The sequence below is a fragment of the Capricornis sumatraensis genome, chromosome 5 (genome assembly GCF_032405125.1).
Source record: "Capricornis sumatraensis isolate serow.1 chromosome 5, serow.2, whole genome shotgun sequence".
NCBI lineage: Eukaryota > Metazoa > Chordata > Mammalia > Artiodactyla > Bovidae > Capricornis > Capricornis sumatraensis.
The window spans coordinates 71,144,676-71,160,240 of NC_091073.1; the positions used below are offsets into that span (position 1 = coordinate 71,144,676).

Consider the following 15,565-nt stretch of genomic DNA (forward strand, 5'->3'; position numbering starts at 1 on the left):
TAGATGTTTTTCTGGAACTCTCTTGCTTTTTCCATGATCCAGCGGATGTTGGCAATTTGATCTCTGGTTCCTCTGCCTTTTCTAAAACCAGCCTGAACATCAGGGAGTTCACGGTTCAAGTATTGCTGAAGCCTGGCTTGGAGAATTTTGAGCATTACTTTACTAGCGTGTGAGATGAGTACAACTGTGCGGTAGTTTGAGCATTCTTTGGCATTGCCTTTCTTTGGAATTGGAATGAAAACTGACCTTTTCCAGTCCTGTGGCCACTGCTGAGTTTTCCAAATGTGCTGGCATATTGAGTGCAGCACTTTCACAGCATCATCTTAATAATCACCAGTACAGGAAGGAGACATATACCTCTGATTCAATTGTGTCAGAACTGGGAACAGAGTCAAAGGTTCAGAGTTTTGAGCTCAGTTCTGCCACAGTTTTTCTGTCTTTAAAATGGGGTCACAGCTATCTATCTGCTGGTGCGCAAAACTGGGAAGCAGTGGTCTGTAACATGCAATTACCACTAACAAGGCAGCTCATGAATCAGAGGACTGGTCCAGCATGCTGCCTGGAAAAGCAAATGGCGCCCTCTGCACGCCTGCTGCTTCTTCACTAGTTCGGCACTCCACTCACCCTGGCACTAAGGGCTTGGCTACAGTCATTACTGCCTCTGTTTTCTTCTCTGTGAAAAAGCCGGCACATTCTACCTGCTATGAGTCAGAGCTCACAGAGTCAAGATTTTGCTTTTGACTTAGCATTAAAAGGGCTTCCCTTGTAGCTCAGCCGGTAAAGAATTGGCCTGCAATGCAGGAGACTCCAGTTCGATTCCTGGGTCTGGAAGATCTGCTAGAGAAGGGATAGGCTACCCACTCCAGTATTTCAGTGTTAAAAACCAACCAGGAGGCCATTTTACTGTGTCTACCTGAAAAGTGAAGCACATCTGCCGTTATGTGTCACGAGAAACATCCTTGAAACACTTTTCCCAGAGGCCCCTCTCTCTCCTACCAATCTTTCCAGGTATACACTCAGGGATACAGGGTCAGAAGGCAGAGCTCAGGCAGTAAGCTCTGGCCCTCGTGACCCAGGACAGATAGAAAGTTATGCCATGGTTCTCAGGAGACCTAATGATGTTGAGTTAATGAGCATTAAGCAGGAATCTGACAATTAAGCAGCCATCCACCCCAGGACAAAGGAGGGGAAAGTGGGGTGTTAGTGCAACAAACACTCAGATCCAAGGCTTCTCTGGCTCAACTACCCTTTACCAAAAGTCAACTATGTGCCAGACAAGGTACTAGGCAGTTTTATATCATCACTGATCCTCATGGTAATTCTTGTAAGGTAGGTAATTACCTCTTTCTAAAACATAAGGAAACTGAAGATGAGAGAGGTCCTATGCCAAGGTCACAAAGCCAGTACCCTCCAAAGCCATGATTTGAACCCAGTTGTGTCTGGCTCCAAAACCTGCCCTCTTTCTCCTATGACATGCTAAGAGAGAAGAGTCAGGTACAGGCTGTTTAAGTTCCACTGAGATGTACAGCACTTGCGTGACATAAAAAGCTGGCTGTGGCTAGGTGGTCAGAAGCAAGCTAACAAATATGGGAAGCCAGAGATGCCACTAGGTGATTTCCAGGTTCCCAGCAGAGGACAACCAATACTTGCCTTTTTCCTTCTGGGTCCTACTGTCTGTCAGGCAAGCCTTGGCTGACCCCAAGGCTACCAGCCACCGCTGTCTCTCAGCCACACTTCTGGCCTTCAGGTAGAAATACTGCTCCCCAGGGATGATCAGGTCCATGCGTGTGTTATCTACAGAATGAACTGGGAGCAAGGCAGAGGGAGGTCAGAAACCCAGAAGAGCCCTGTCTGGGTAGCCTCCACTCTACCCAAACTCCTGAGCTTTACTGGGGCCAGTTACTGAGGACTTCTTCCAAAAGAGGATGCCAGCCCTCACAACTTCTCCTGGTTTATTTATCTCTTCCTAGAGGTCTCTGCTGATGAAGAAGGAAAACTTTGCAACTGGCTCCAAGGTCTTACCAAGACTTTGGCCTAAAAAAGAAGCACTTAAATTTCCTCAGTATCTTTTAGAAGCGCAGAGAGGAAAAATCTCTCTTTTGGCCTGTGTGTGTGTAAAGCATGCTGCTCTGCAGCCAAAAAGGCTTGATGCAAACAAGTAAGGATGTGCTCTTTATCTCCTTGGGTTACTGGAAAGCAACTGAACAGAGTATTTTACTCTTTCACCTTCCTTTACATGTCATATTAAAAATGTGACAACTGGAAAGCAATCAAAAATACAGTACTTTTCCTTTTCTACCTTTCTTCACTCATTATGTAAAAAATGTGACAATTCCCTTAGAGCCTTTAGGAGAAGAAACAAGCAAGCCACATTCTCCTTCACCCTCCAAGTCGAGTGCCCCTAATTCCGTTCTAATCAGTTTCTGAGCCACACCCTCCCAGCACATCCTAAGATTCCTAAAACCAAGAAGTAAAGGCTGTTGGTAGGTCTGTTAGGTGTTTGCTTGTTTAGTTTAGAGTATGGTCATGGTGGTGAGGAGGTAGGTGTGTGTCCTGATTCAAACACAGAAGTGTTTGATGTTACAGTAAAAACACAAGGTTAGAAAACTGCCTCCAGTGCCAGGTGAGCAGGAGACTATGAAACGGTACTAGATGTGTGACTAATAAACTGCTCTCACTTATTTTCACTACCTCTTAACCAATCTTCCTGTAAAAACTGCCTGCACTTTGAGGTCTTCCTTGCAAGGTTTTTTTTGAGGGGGAAACATAACATATATTTGTCTATACTTTGGAAGCAGCACAGAAGGGCCTAAGAAACCAATGCCTTTTTTTTTTTTTAATCTTGGGGGAGAAACAAAAATAAACCCTGCAAATCTCTTGGCTTCTCACCTTGAATTTCACAGACTGCCATCTGGATGCTCCCTTTGCAACCTTTCCAGGCATCTTCAGGAGAATCATAGTAAGATAATATCCCTCCACAGAGAAGGAACCACCGAGGCTGCCAACCTGCAAACAGAAGCAAGAGCATGGTCTCCATTACTGCTTCCCAGGACACAGAATAGAACCTAACAAAGGATGCTGGATTCCAGCTCCAAGGAACTTACCTTCTGGGGGAAAATTCTATGGGAAAAAAGAAGCTAGAAGAGATCTGTGTATCTGATCTCATTTTTTCATAGAAATCTAGAAGGAGCAGCAATAAATATAGTGATGATTCTCTAAGTAATGGGATTACTGATGATTTTTATTCCTTTCCCCCCCTAATACAGTACTAGTAATCTTTGGTTTTTAATTTTTCTAATATTAAAGATAGTTGTTTTCCAACATTATTGTTAACACACTTGCTCTCTTCCCCTCTGGTTAAGAAAAATTATTCTGAACCTAAAAATGAGACAAAGGATTATATTGACCTTTCAACATTACACAAAGTGCTGTCTAACAGGCCTGCCTAGGGTCATATGATTTCTAGGAAAAGACAACTTTAATTTACTATTTGGTACTGATCCACTGAAATGGAATAATCTTAAAACATTCATGAGCTTAACTGTTTTTCCTTCAGAGAATTTCAGAGGACCAATCGTATTCAGTGGGAACTCACATCTTATCTAGTCCTCTTACACAACCTATATTCTAGTCACACCAAACTCACTTGTTGTATTCTTGCTTCAGAGCTTTCGCTCAAATTGGACTTCTTCCTAAAATGTCATCCCTGACTATCTCTTGCGTAAGCCTTGTCAGTCTCCTCTGTCAGATTTTTTTTTTTCTCTCTCTCTGAAATGCCACAGCCCTTTAAGGATACATCTCTCTCGCTGGACTCTTCTATGGCTAAGACAGTCAGCGAGAAGGTTGGTAGGGACTTTGGGCAGGGCCCCAAGGGCGGCTCAGGTACATACCTGATGGGCCGTTGGGGACAGATTCACACCAAGTAAATACGTAAGTCATCTATTGATGTCAAAATAGTAATGTCAGGGAACCACTGACAGGGAAGGACGTAGACCCTTTACTGGATGTCAGGAGTCCCAAGGCCTTAACTCAACACCCACACAAGTCAATCATTGGATGGAAAACCTCTTGGGATGAACTTGTAAATTTTGTTTCAGAAAGTGATGCTTCCTGGCCCTGGTTTCAAATTCTATGCAAACAAACCTAAAAGCTACTGTTCTTGACACAAACATTACAGTTCAAGAAATCAAACTGATCAATCAGCACTCCAGGAGTTGGATATTATAAGGAATTTGCTCATGCATTATAGAGCCTGAGAAATTCCAACACCTGCAGTCAGCAAGCTAGAGAATCAGGAGAGCCAACTAGCAATTACAGTCCAAAGTCAGGAGGCTTGAGACCCAAGAAGAGTCAAAGTTTCAGAGAGAGTGAAAAAACAGGAAAAGACCAAAGTTCCTGCTCAACAGTCAAGCAGGAAGAGCTATTACCCCTGACTCCTTTTTTGTTCTATTTATGTCTTTGGATGGGACCCATTCATGTTAGGAAAAGCAATCTACTTTACTATGTTTACCAATTCAAATGTTAATCCCATCCAGAAACACCCTCAGACACAACCAGAATGACGATTAGTCAAATGTCTGCGCACTCCATGGCCCAGGTGAGTTGACACAAAAAATTAACCATCAGATACCATCAACACGACTGAGCAACTGAACTGAACCGAACCATCAATTTTAAGATAAACTGAAGTATTTGCATATGATATGACTGACAAGGCTTAATTTCCAAAATATACAAATAGCTCATACAACTCAACAACAAAAACCAAACAACCCAATCAAAAAATGGGCAGAAGACCTAAAGAAGCATTTCTGCAAAGAAGACATATAGATGGCCAACAGGCACATGAGAAAATGCTCAACATCGCTAACTATCAGAGAAATGCAAATCAAAACAGTAATGAGGTACCACCTCACACTGGTCAGAATCAGTTCAGTCACTCAGTAGTGTCCGACTCTTTGCAACCCCATGGACTGCAGCACGCCAGGCTTCCCTGTCCATCACCAACTCCCAGAGCTTGCTCAAATTCATGTCTATCGAGTCAGTGATGCCATCCAACCATCTCATCCTCTGTCATCCCCTGCTCCTGCCCTCAATCTTTCCCAGCATCAGGGTCTTTTCCAGTGAGTCAGTTCTTCACATCAGGCGGCCAGAGTATTGGAGTTTCAGCTTCAGGATCAGTCCTTCCACTGAATATTCAGGACTGATTTCCTTTAGGATGGACTGGTTGGATCTCCTTGCAGTCCAAGGGACCCTCAAGAGTCTTCTTCAATACCACAGTTCAAAGGCATAATTCTTCAGCACTCAGTCTTCTTTATAGTCTAACTCTCACATTCATACATGACTACTGGAAAAACCATAGCTTTGACTACACGGACCTTTGTAGGCAAAGTAATGTCTCTGCTTTTTAATATGTTGTCTAGGTTGGTCACAGCTTTTCTTCCAAGGAGCAAGTGTCTTTTAATTTCATGGTTGCAGTCACCATCTGTGGTAATTTTGGAGCCCAAGAAAATAAGATCTGTCACTGTTTCCCTTGTTTCCCCATCTACTTGCCATTAAGTGATGGGACCAGATGCCATGATCTTAGTTTTCTGAATGTTGAGTTTTAAGCCAGCTTTTTCACTCTCCTCTTTAATGGCTATCATTAAAAAGTATACAAATAATAAACTGTAGACTGGAGAGGGTGTAGAGAAAAGGGAACTCTTGTTACACCGGGTTGGTGGGCATGTAAATTGGAACAGTCACTATGGAAAACAGTATGGAGGTTCCTTAAAATATTAAAAATAAGAGTTACCATATGATCCAGTAAAACCACTCCTGGGCATCTATCTGGAAGAAACTCTAATTTAAAACAATACACGCTATGTTCACAGCAGCACTACTCACAACAGCCAAGACATGGAAGCAACCTAAATGTCCATCGACAGATGAACGGATAAAGAAGATGTGGTATGCGTACACAGTGGCATACTACTCAGACATAAAAAAGGATGAAATAATGCCATTTGCAGCTACATGGTTGGACCTAGAGATTATCATACCAAGTGAAGTAAATCAGACAGAGAAAGACAAATACCATATGATATTACTTACATGTGAAATCTAAAATACGAAATGAATGAACTTACTTACAAAACAGAAACAGACTCACAGACTTAGGAAACAAACTTTTGGTACCAAAGGGGAAAGGGGGCGGGGAAGGGATCAATTAGGAGTTTGGGATTAGCCGATACAAACTGCTATATAGAAAACAGATAAATGGCAAGGTCCTACTGTTTCATATAGAGAACTGTTTGCAATGTATTCTAACCACCTATAATGGAAAATAATGTGAAAAAGTGTATATATATTATATATATATAACTGAATCATTTTGCTGTATACTAGAATCTAACACCGTGTAAATCAACTATACTTCAATTAAAAAAAAAAAAACTTAGGAAGAAGAAGATGGCGAAGGAGTAGGTGGATGTGAAGTACATCTGTCTCCACAGATACATCAGGAAGACACCTTCAGAAAGTGCATGCAGAACACCAGCTGGGAGGGGACAGGAGTACCTGACCAGCGGGAAAGAATATACAGACCCAGCAAAACTCGGCAGGATGAAGGAACCAGGCGGAAAAACAGGAGAGTTAGCAGGACTGGACCTGCCCTCGGGGGGTGGGGGAACTGAAGCAGGGGGCAACTGTCTGAGTCAGAGGAGAAACAGTAACGCTGAAACAGTTGACCCAGGGCGGCCTAAACGTAATGAGAATCAGACAGTCTTGCCGCAGCGACACATTCCGCGGACAGGGAGGAGGGCCTTTTGGGAGCTGGGGTTTGGGGACTGTGGCGCAACCCCAGGGCAGGGGCTGATGTTGACTGTGGAGAGACGGATCAAGGGGATGTGAAGGAGGAGGTTGTGGTGGGAAATGGCGGTGGAGGAAAGCCTGGCAGCCATGGAAGCAAGGCGATATTGCTGAGTCACGCATAGCGGGTGGAGCCATCACCATAGCCTCTCTCTCCCCACAGGCCAGCATCCGCAGCTGAACAATAGAGAGGCTGGCCTATCAAATGCCTGATGCACTGAACTACAGAGCAGAACGCCACCCAGCGTGCTCCTTTAAGTGCCTGACACGCCAATCTACAGACTAGGACCCCAGCCAAGGGGGCCCCTCTATGTGCCTGATGCACCGAACAGAGAAAGGAGCCCAGGCGAGGGAGTTCTCTAAGTGCCTGAATGGGAGGAGCTATGGGGAAAGACTAGCCAAAGACGCCTTCTTATCGCCAGCTACAAGAGGCTCAAAAAAAGACTCTGATAGGGCCGTAACTCCGGCGGCGGAGGCAGTCCCTGTCCCTGCACACTTGGGGCCACCAGAGTCCCCGCAAGCCAAGCAGCTGCACCACCTGTGCGCTCAACTCTCACTAGGGCAGAGCTGCCACAGGCAAAAAAAAAGTCTTGAATCTATGCACGAAGGGTAGCTTTGGTCGTGTCCAACTCTTTGTGACCCTGTAGACTGTGGCCTGTCAGGGCAGGGGATTCTCCAGGCAAGAATTCTGGAGCATATTGCCCAATACTGGTTGCATACCCTTCTAGAGCACTGTATTTCCTGCTGCCCTAGCCGCCAACTCCCCTGAGTACCTGCTGCCGCCAGAACCCCTGTGACCAAGCAGCTGCACCACCTCCACATCTGGTCCTCACAGGGGCAAACCCAAGTCTTTCAGGGCAGCCTCAGGAGCAAACCCCAGTGGATGACCCACATGCAGAGGTGGAAATAAAACCACAACTGAAACCCAGGGGCAGTGTGGCTAAGGAAGAAGACCCAACTTTCCCACCAGCTGTGTAAGCTGCAGATTAAATCCACATGACCAACTAGGCAGACTCTGTCTATGGAATATATAAAAGATCACTGCGAGCTCCCACAAAAGAAAACGCGCTAGTTCTGATAGCTGTGGACATCGGAGGCAAGAACACATAGGAGCAGGACCAGATTAGAATCTCAGATGCCCCTACAGCATGTCCAGAGATCAGCACAGTGTTGGAGGGCATCCTAGGGAGGTGAGGTGGACTGTGACTCCCAGTGAGGGAAAGGACTCTGACAGCAGTGACTCAAGAAAAATATTTATTATTCTTATGTTTTGACTTGCTCTGTAGATTCTTTTGGATATTTTTTTCTTGTTTTCCTTCCCCCACTCCTACCCTGCCCCGTTGTAGTTGTTGATTTCACTGGCACTATGAAATCTAATTAAGCTTTTGAGCTTCTCTACCTTGGGCTTTTGTAGTTCTGTGAAGTTTTCCTTTCTTGCTTTAATTTTTAAAACCTATTATTATATTTTAGACATTTATTCCTTTGCTTGCTTTTCCTACTGTTCTCTCCCCCTTGCAGTTAATCTTTAATGTATACAATCTTCTTTATCTAACCCTATTTAACTCTGCATATCTATTGTTTCCTTCTTTTCTTTCTTTCCTTTCCTCTCAACATATTTGTTAGTTTTATTTTCATTGCTTTATTCCCCAATTGGCACCTTGCTTTAGTTGTGTTTTACAGTTTGTGCTTAAGTTAGTTTTGTTCTGGTAGATATAATTTTCGGTTTCCTTTGTTTGCCAGGTCGGTCTATTGTACTTTATTTTTGTTGAACTGTTTTGATTTTGTTTATGGGTGTATATGTATATGCGTATATTCAGTCACACTTTTTATTGTTGCTCTAAGCCTCTGCCTCTACATTGGGCTTTTGCAGTTCTGTGGAATTTTCCTTTTTTTCCCTTTTTTCTTTCTTCTTCCATTTTTTTTTCTTTTTTATAATTTACATTTTTAATTTTTTTGAAAAACCTATTGTATTTTTTCTACATTTACTCCTTTGTTTGCCTTTCCTACTGTTCTTTTCCTCTTGCAGTTAATCTTTAATGTTTATAAATCTTCTTCATCTATCTCTATTTAACTTTGCATATCCTTTCTTTCTTTCCTTTCCTCTCAACATATTTGTTAGTTTTATTTTCATTGCTTTACCAACTTGGCACCTTGCTTTAGTTTTGTTTTCCAGTCTGTGCTTTAGTTAGTTTTGTTCTTAAATAGTAAATATAATTTTTTATTTACTTTGTTCACTGGGTCAATCTACTATACTTTATTTTTTTTTGGACTGTTTTCACTTTGCTCATGGGTGTATATGTATATGTGTACATTTCATTATTTTAATTATTATTTGCCTGATTTTGTAACGGCCATTTGTCTGGGGTTCATCTTTGGTTTCTCGTTTTTGGATATTTGTTTTAATCTCCCTTAATGCCATAACAAACCACTTGTGGAATCTTCATTGCTGACCAGAGATCAGGCCCTGAGCCTTTGGAGCGGGAGCACTGACTCTAAGACCAAGACTACCAGAGAACTAACCCTAGGAAGACTCAAATAGTGAGAACTTAACACAAAGGAAACCACTTGAATACAAGACCCTGCATCACCCAACCACCAGTAGCACCCTGTGCAGAACGCCTCATCCATACAATAAACAAAACCAAAATACAAACCCAATCATCAGCAAACAGGATGATCACCTCACTCAGCCTTGCACATCAGAGGAAAAACAAACAAAAACTCAGCACAAATCTCACCCTATAAGAAGCTCACACAAACCACTGACCAACCTTAGGAGGGCAGAAACCAAAAGGAAGAAAGAATTCAACCTTGAAGCCTGGGAAAAGGAGACCTCAAACACAATTAATTAAAAAAAAAAATAATGAAAAGGCAGAGAAATGCTACACTAATGAAGGAACAAACTAGAAACAGAGAAGTCCAAATAAATGAAGAGGAAATAGGCAAACTACCTGAAAAAGAATTCAGAATAATGATAGTAAAGATGATCAAAAACCTTGAAAACAAAATAGAGAAAATGCAAGAATCAATTAACAAAAACCTAGAAGAATTAAAGAATAAACATACAGAGACAACACAATTACTAAAATTAAAAATATTCTAGAAGGAATCAATACCAGAATATCTGAAGCAGAAGAACAAATCAGTGACCTGGAAGATAAAATGGTGGAAATAACTTCTGAAGAGCAGAATAAAGTAAAAAGAATGAAAAGAACTGAGGATTGTCTCAGAGACCTCTGGGACAATATCAAATGCACCAACATTAGAATTATAGGGGTCCCAGAAGAAGGAGAGAAAAAGAAAGGGTATGAGAAAATTTTTGAAGAAATAATAGTTGAAAATTTCCCCAACATGGAAAAGGAAATAGTCAATCAAGTCCAAGAGGCACAAAGAGTCCCATACAGGATAAACCCAAGGAGAAACACTGCAAGACACATACTAATCAAACTAACAAAAACTAAACACAAAGAAAGAATATTAAAAGCAACAAGGAAGAAGCAACAAGTAACATACAAGGGAAACCCCATACGCATAACAGCTGATCTTTCAGCAGAAACTCTTCAGGCCAGAAGGAAATGGCAGGATATATTTAAAGTACTGAAAGGGAAAAATCTACAACCAAGATTATAGTACCCAGTGAGGATCTCATTCAAAATTGATGGAGAAATAAAGTTTTTCAGACAAGCAAAAGTTAACAGCATCATGTACCACCAAACCAGTTTTACAACAAATGTTAAAGGGACTTATATAGCCAAGAAATACAAGAAAAGAAAAAAGATCTACAAAATCAACCCCAATTAAGAAAATGGCAATAGGAACATATATATCAATAATTACTTTAAATATAAATGGATTAAATGTTCCAACCAAAAGATACAGACTGGCTGAACGGATACAAAAACAAGACCCATATATATGCTATCTACAAGAAACTCATTTCAGATCTCAAGACACATATAGACTGAAAGTGAGAGGATGGAAAAGTATATTCCATGCAAATGGGAAGCAAAAGAAAGCTGGAGTAGCAATCCTCATATCAGACAAAATAGACCTTAAAATAAAGAAGATTACAAGAGATAAGGAAGGACACTACATAATGATCAAGGGATCAACCAAGAGAAAACATAACAATTGTAAATATCTATGCACCCAATATAGGAGCACCTCAATACATAAGACAAACACTAACAGACATAAAAGGAGAAATTGACAATAACACAATAATAGTAGGAGACTTTAACACCCCACTCACACCAACGGACAGATCATCAAATCAGAAAATTAATAAGGAAACACAAGTCTTAAATGATACATTAGATGAGATGGATCTCATTGATACCTTCAGGACATTCCACCCAAATGCAAAAGAATACACCTTCTTCTCAAGTGCACATGAAACATTCTCCAGGATAGACCACATCTTGGGTCCCAAATCAAGCCTCACTAAATTTAAGAAAATTGAAATTGTATCAAGTATCTTCTCTGACCACAACGCTAAGAGACTAGATATCAATTACAAGAAAAAAACTCTAAGAAACACAAACACATGGAGATTTAACAATACATTTCTAAATAACCAACAGGATACTGAAGAAATCAAAAGGGAAATAAAAAAATTTCTAGAAGCAAATAACAATGAAAACATGACAACTCAAAACCTATGGGATGCAGCAAAAGCAGTTCTAGGACGGAAGTTTATAGCAATACAACCCTACCTCAAGAAAGAAGAAAGATACTGAATAGACAACCTAACTTTACACCTAAAACAACTGGAAAAAGAAGAACAAAAAACCCCCAGAATTAGTAGAAGGAAATAAGTCACAGAGATCTCAGCAGAAATAAATGAAAAAGAAATGAAAGAAACAATAGTAAAGATTAAAAAACTAAAAGCTGGTTCTTCGAGAAGATAAATAAAACTGACAAGCCTTTAGCCAGACTCATCAAGGAAAAAAGAGAGAAGACTCAAATCAACAAAATTAGAAATGAAAAAGGAGAGGTTACAACAGACAATGCAGAAATGCAAAGATTATAAGAGATTATTATGAATAACTATATGGCAATAAAATGGGTAACCTGGAAGAGATGGACAGATTCCTAGAAAGTTCAATCTTCCAAGACTGAACCAGGGAGATATAGAAATTATGAACAACCCAATTACAAGCACTGAAATTGAAGCTGTGATCAAACATCTCCCCAAAAACAAAAGCTCAGGACCAGATGGCTTCACAGAAGAATTCTATCAAACATTCAGAGAAGAGCTAATGCCTATCCTTCTAAAACTCTTTCAAAAAATTGCAGAGGGAGGAACATTTCCAAACTCATTCTATGAGGCCACCATCACCCTGATATCAAAACCAGACAAAGACAACACAAAAAATGAAAACTACAGGCCAATATCACTGATGAATATAAATGCAAAAATCCTCAACAAAATTTTAGCAACAGAATCCAGCAACACATAAAAAACTCATATATCATGATCAAGACGGGTGTATTCCAGGAATGCGAGGATTCTTCAACATATGCAAAATCAATGTGATATACCATATTAACAAATTGAAAGATAAAAACCATATGATAATCTCGATACAGAAAAAGCCTTTTACAAAATTCAACACCCACTTATGATTAAAACTCTTCAAAAAATGGACATAGAATTAACCTACCTTCACACAGTAAAGGCCATACATGATAAGGCTACAGCAAACATTATTCTCAATGGTGAAAAACTGAAAGTATTCCCCCAGGAACAAAAGATCAGGAACAATACAAGGGTGCCCACTTTCACCACTGGAAGTCCTAGCTACAGCAGAGAAGAAAAAGAAATAAAAGGAATCCAAATTGGAAAAGAAGAAGTAAAGCTTTCACTGTTTGCAGATGACATGATACTGTACATAGAAAACTCTAAAGATAGTATTGGAAAATTACTAGAACTAATCAGTGAATTTAGCAAAGTTGCAGGATACAAAATCAATCCACAGAAATCACTTGCATTCTGATATACCAACAATGAAAAATCAGAAAGAGAAATTAAGGAATCAATCCCATTCACCACTGCAACAAAAAGAATTAAATATCTAGGAATAAACTTACTTAAGGAGACCAAAGAACTGTACACAGAAAATTATAAGACACTAATGAAAGAAATCAAAGATGACATAAACAGACGGAGAGATATCCTATGTTCCTGGGATGGAAGAATCAATATTATGAAAATGACTATACTACCAAATGAAATCTACAGATTCAATGCAATCCCTATCAAATTACCAATTATATTTTTCACAGAACTAGAACAGAAAATTTCACAATTCATATGGAAACACAAAAGACCCCGAATAGCCAAAGCAGTCCTGAGAAAGAAGAATGGAGCTAGAGGAATCAACCTTCCTGACTTCAGATTATACCACAAAGCTACAGTCATCAAGACAGTATGGTACTGGCACAAAAACAGAAATATAGACCAATGAAACAAGACAGAAAGCCCAAAAATAAACCCATGCACCTGTGGGTACCTCTTTGACAAAGGAGGCAAGAGTATATACAATGGGGCAAAGACAGCCTCTTCAATAAATCATGCTGGGAAAACTGGACAGCTACATGTAAAAGAATGAAATTAGAACACTTCCTAACACCATACACAAAGATAAACTCAAAATGGATTAAAGACCTAAATGTAAGACCAGAAACTATAATACTCTTAGAGGAAAACAGGCAGAACACTCGATGACATAAATCAAAGCAAGATCCTCTATGATCCACCTCCTAGAGTAATGGAAATAAAAACAAAAGTAAACAAGTGGGACCTGATTAAATTTAAAAGCTTTTTCACGGGAAAGGAAACTATAAGCAAGGTAAAAAGACAACCCTCAGAATGGGAGAAAATAACAGCAAATGAAACAACTGACAAAGGATTAATTTCCAAAATACAGAAGCAGCTCACACAACTCAAAGCCATAAAAACAAACAACCCAATCAAAAAGTGGGAAAAAGACTTAAACAGACATTTCTCCAGAGAAGACATACAGATGGCTAACAAATACATGAAAAGATGCTCAATATCGCTCATTATTAGAGAAATGCAAATCAAAACTACAATGAGATATCACCTCACACTGGTCAGAATGGCCATCATCAAAAAGTCTACAAACAATAAATGCTGGAGAGGGTGTGGAGAAAAGGGAACGTTCTTGCACTGTTGGTTGGAATGTAAATTGATACAGCCACTATGGAAGATGATATGGAGATTCATTAAAAACTAGGAATAAAACCACCATACGACCCAGCAATCCCACTCCTAAGCATATACCCTGAGGAAACCAAAATTGAAAGACACATGTATCCCATTGTTCATTACAGCACTACTTACAATAGCTAGAACATGGAAGCAACCTAGATGTCCATCGACAGATGAATGGATAAAGAAGTTGTGGTACATACACACAATGGAATATTACTCAGCCATAAAAAGGAATGCATTTGAGTCAATTCTGATGAGGTGAATGAACCTAGAACCTATTATATAGAGTGAAGTGAGTCAAAAGAGAAAGCTAAATATTGTATTCTAACTCATATTTACGGAGTCTAGAAAAATGGTAGAAGAGCCTGAAGAATTTATTTACAGGGCAGCAATGAAGAAACAGACATAGAGAACAGGCTTATGGACATGGGGAGAGGGGAGGAGAGGGCGAGATGTACAGAAAAAATAACATGGAAACTTATATTACCATGTGTAAAATAGATAGCAGATGGGAATTTTCTATACGGCTCAGGAAACTCAAACAGGGGTTCTGTATCAATTTAAAGGGGTGGGTTGGGGTGGGAGATGGGAGGGAGGTTCAAAAGAGAGGAGATATATGTATACCTACGGCTGATTCATGTTGAGGTTTGACAGAAAACAAGAAAATTCTGTAAAGCAATTATCCTTCAATTAAAAAAAAATTTTTTTTAATAACATGCCCATTAAGCAATGACATGATCTCATTCCCAGATGCTTCCTGGCTTCAGAGCTGCTGGAACGTGAAAAATGTCTAAAAATTGAAAAAATGTGGTAAAGACTAGGTTTATCTTACAGGAATTTGAAAACTGTTAAATAGCGCAAATACACACACACACACACAGCACAGCTACAGTGTATTTTAAAAGTAGCTTGTAAATGATAACAGTAACTGTAACAATACCTTCTCTGTAACAGGTTCTGTATTTATCTAGGAAAAGTTATAACAATAGAAGGGATTCAATTATTTTATTCTGTAGTTCGTAACTAGAAAAACTATGACCAAGAAAAACTTTTCTTTAAAGCATAAAGTTTCTAGAATTTCAGACGGCATGTTAAGAGACCACAGAAGTCTCATTCCCATTATCTAAGACTTAATGGCAGAGCAGTGGAGAAACCGTGCTTCCCTGGGTGGCTCAGTAGTAAAGAATCTGCCTGCCAACGCACAGACGTGGGTTCAATCCCTGGGTCAGGAAGATCCCCTGGAGAAGGAAATGACAACCCACTCCAGTATTCTTGCCTGGGAAATCCTGACTCTGGAACTAAATGACAAATAGAGAGCCCAGAGTAGTGTAGAGAACACACTCATTCAAGATGTCCTGTCTTGGGAAGCCCATATATACCTTAAGAATGATGGATGAACTGCATGAGAAAAGAGGCATGGATGATGAAGAGGCCATTAATCCACTTCCTGCTTTAAATTAATCTGCTGTTACCTTG

General features: G+C 40.1%; 1 protein-coding gene across 1 annotated transcript in view; it reads right to left on the reverse strand.

Annotated features, from left to right (window-relative positions):
• The window catches only part of PLEKHA8 (pleckstrin homology domain containing A8), a 62,114-nt gene that overhangs the window by 36,608 nt on the left and 9,941 nt on the right, over positions 1-15,565 (reverse strand). The window contains exons 2-3 of the mRNA XM_068972987.1: positions 2,890-3,006; positions 1,651-1,806 (exon numbers count right to left, since the gene is read on the reverse strand). Coding sequence (XP_068829088.1) covers positions 1,651-1,806; positions 2,890-3,006 — 273 coding nt within the window. The remainder of the gene's footprint in view (positions 1-1,650; positions 1,807-2,889; positions 3,007-15,565) is intronic.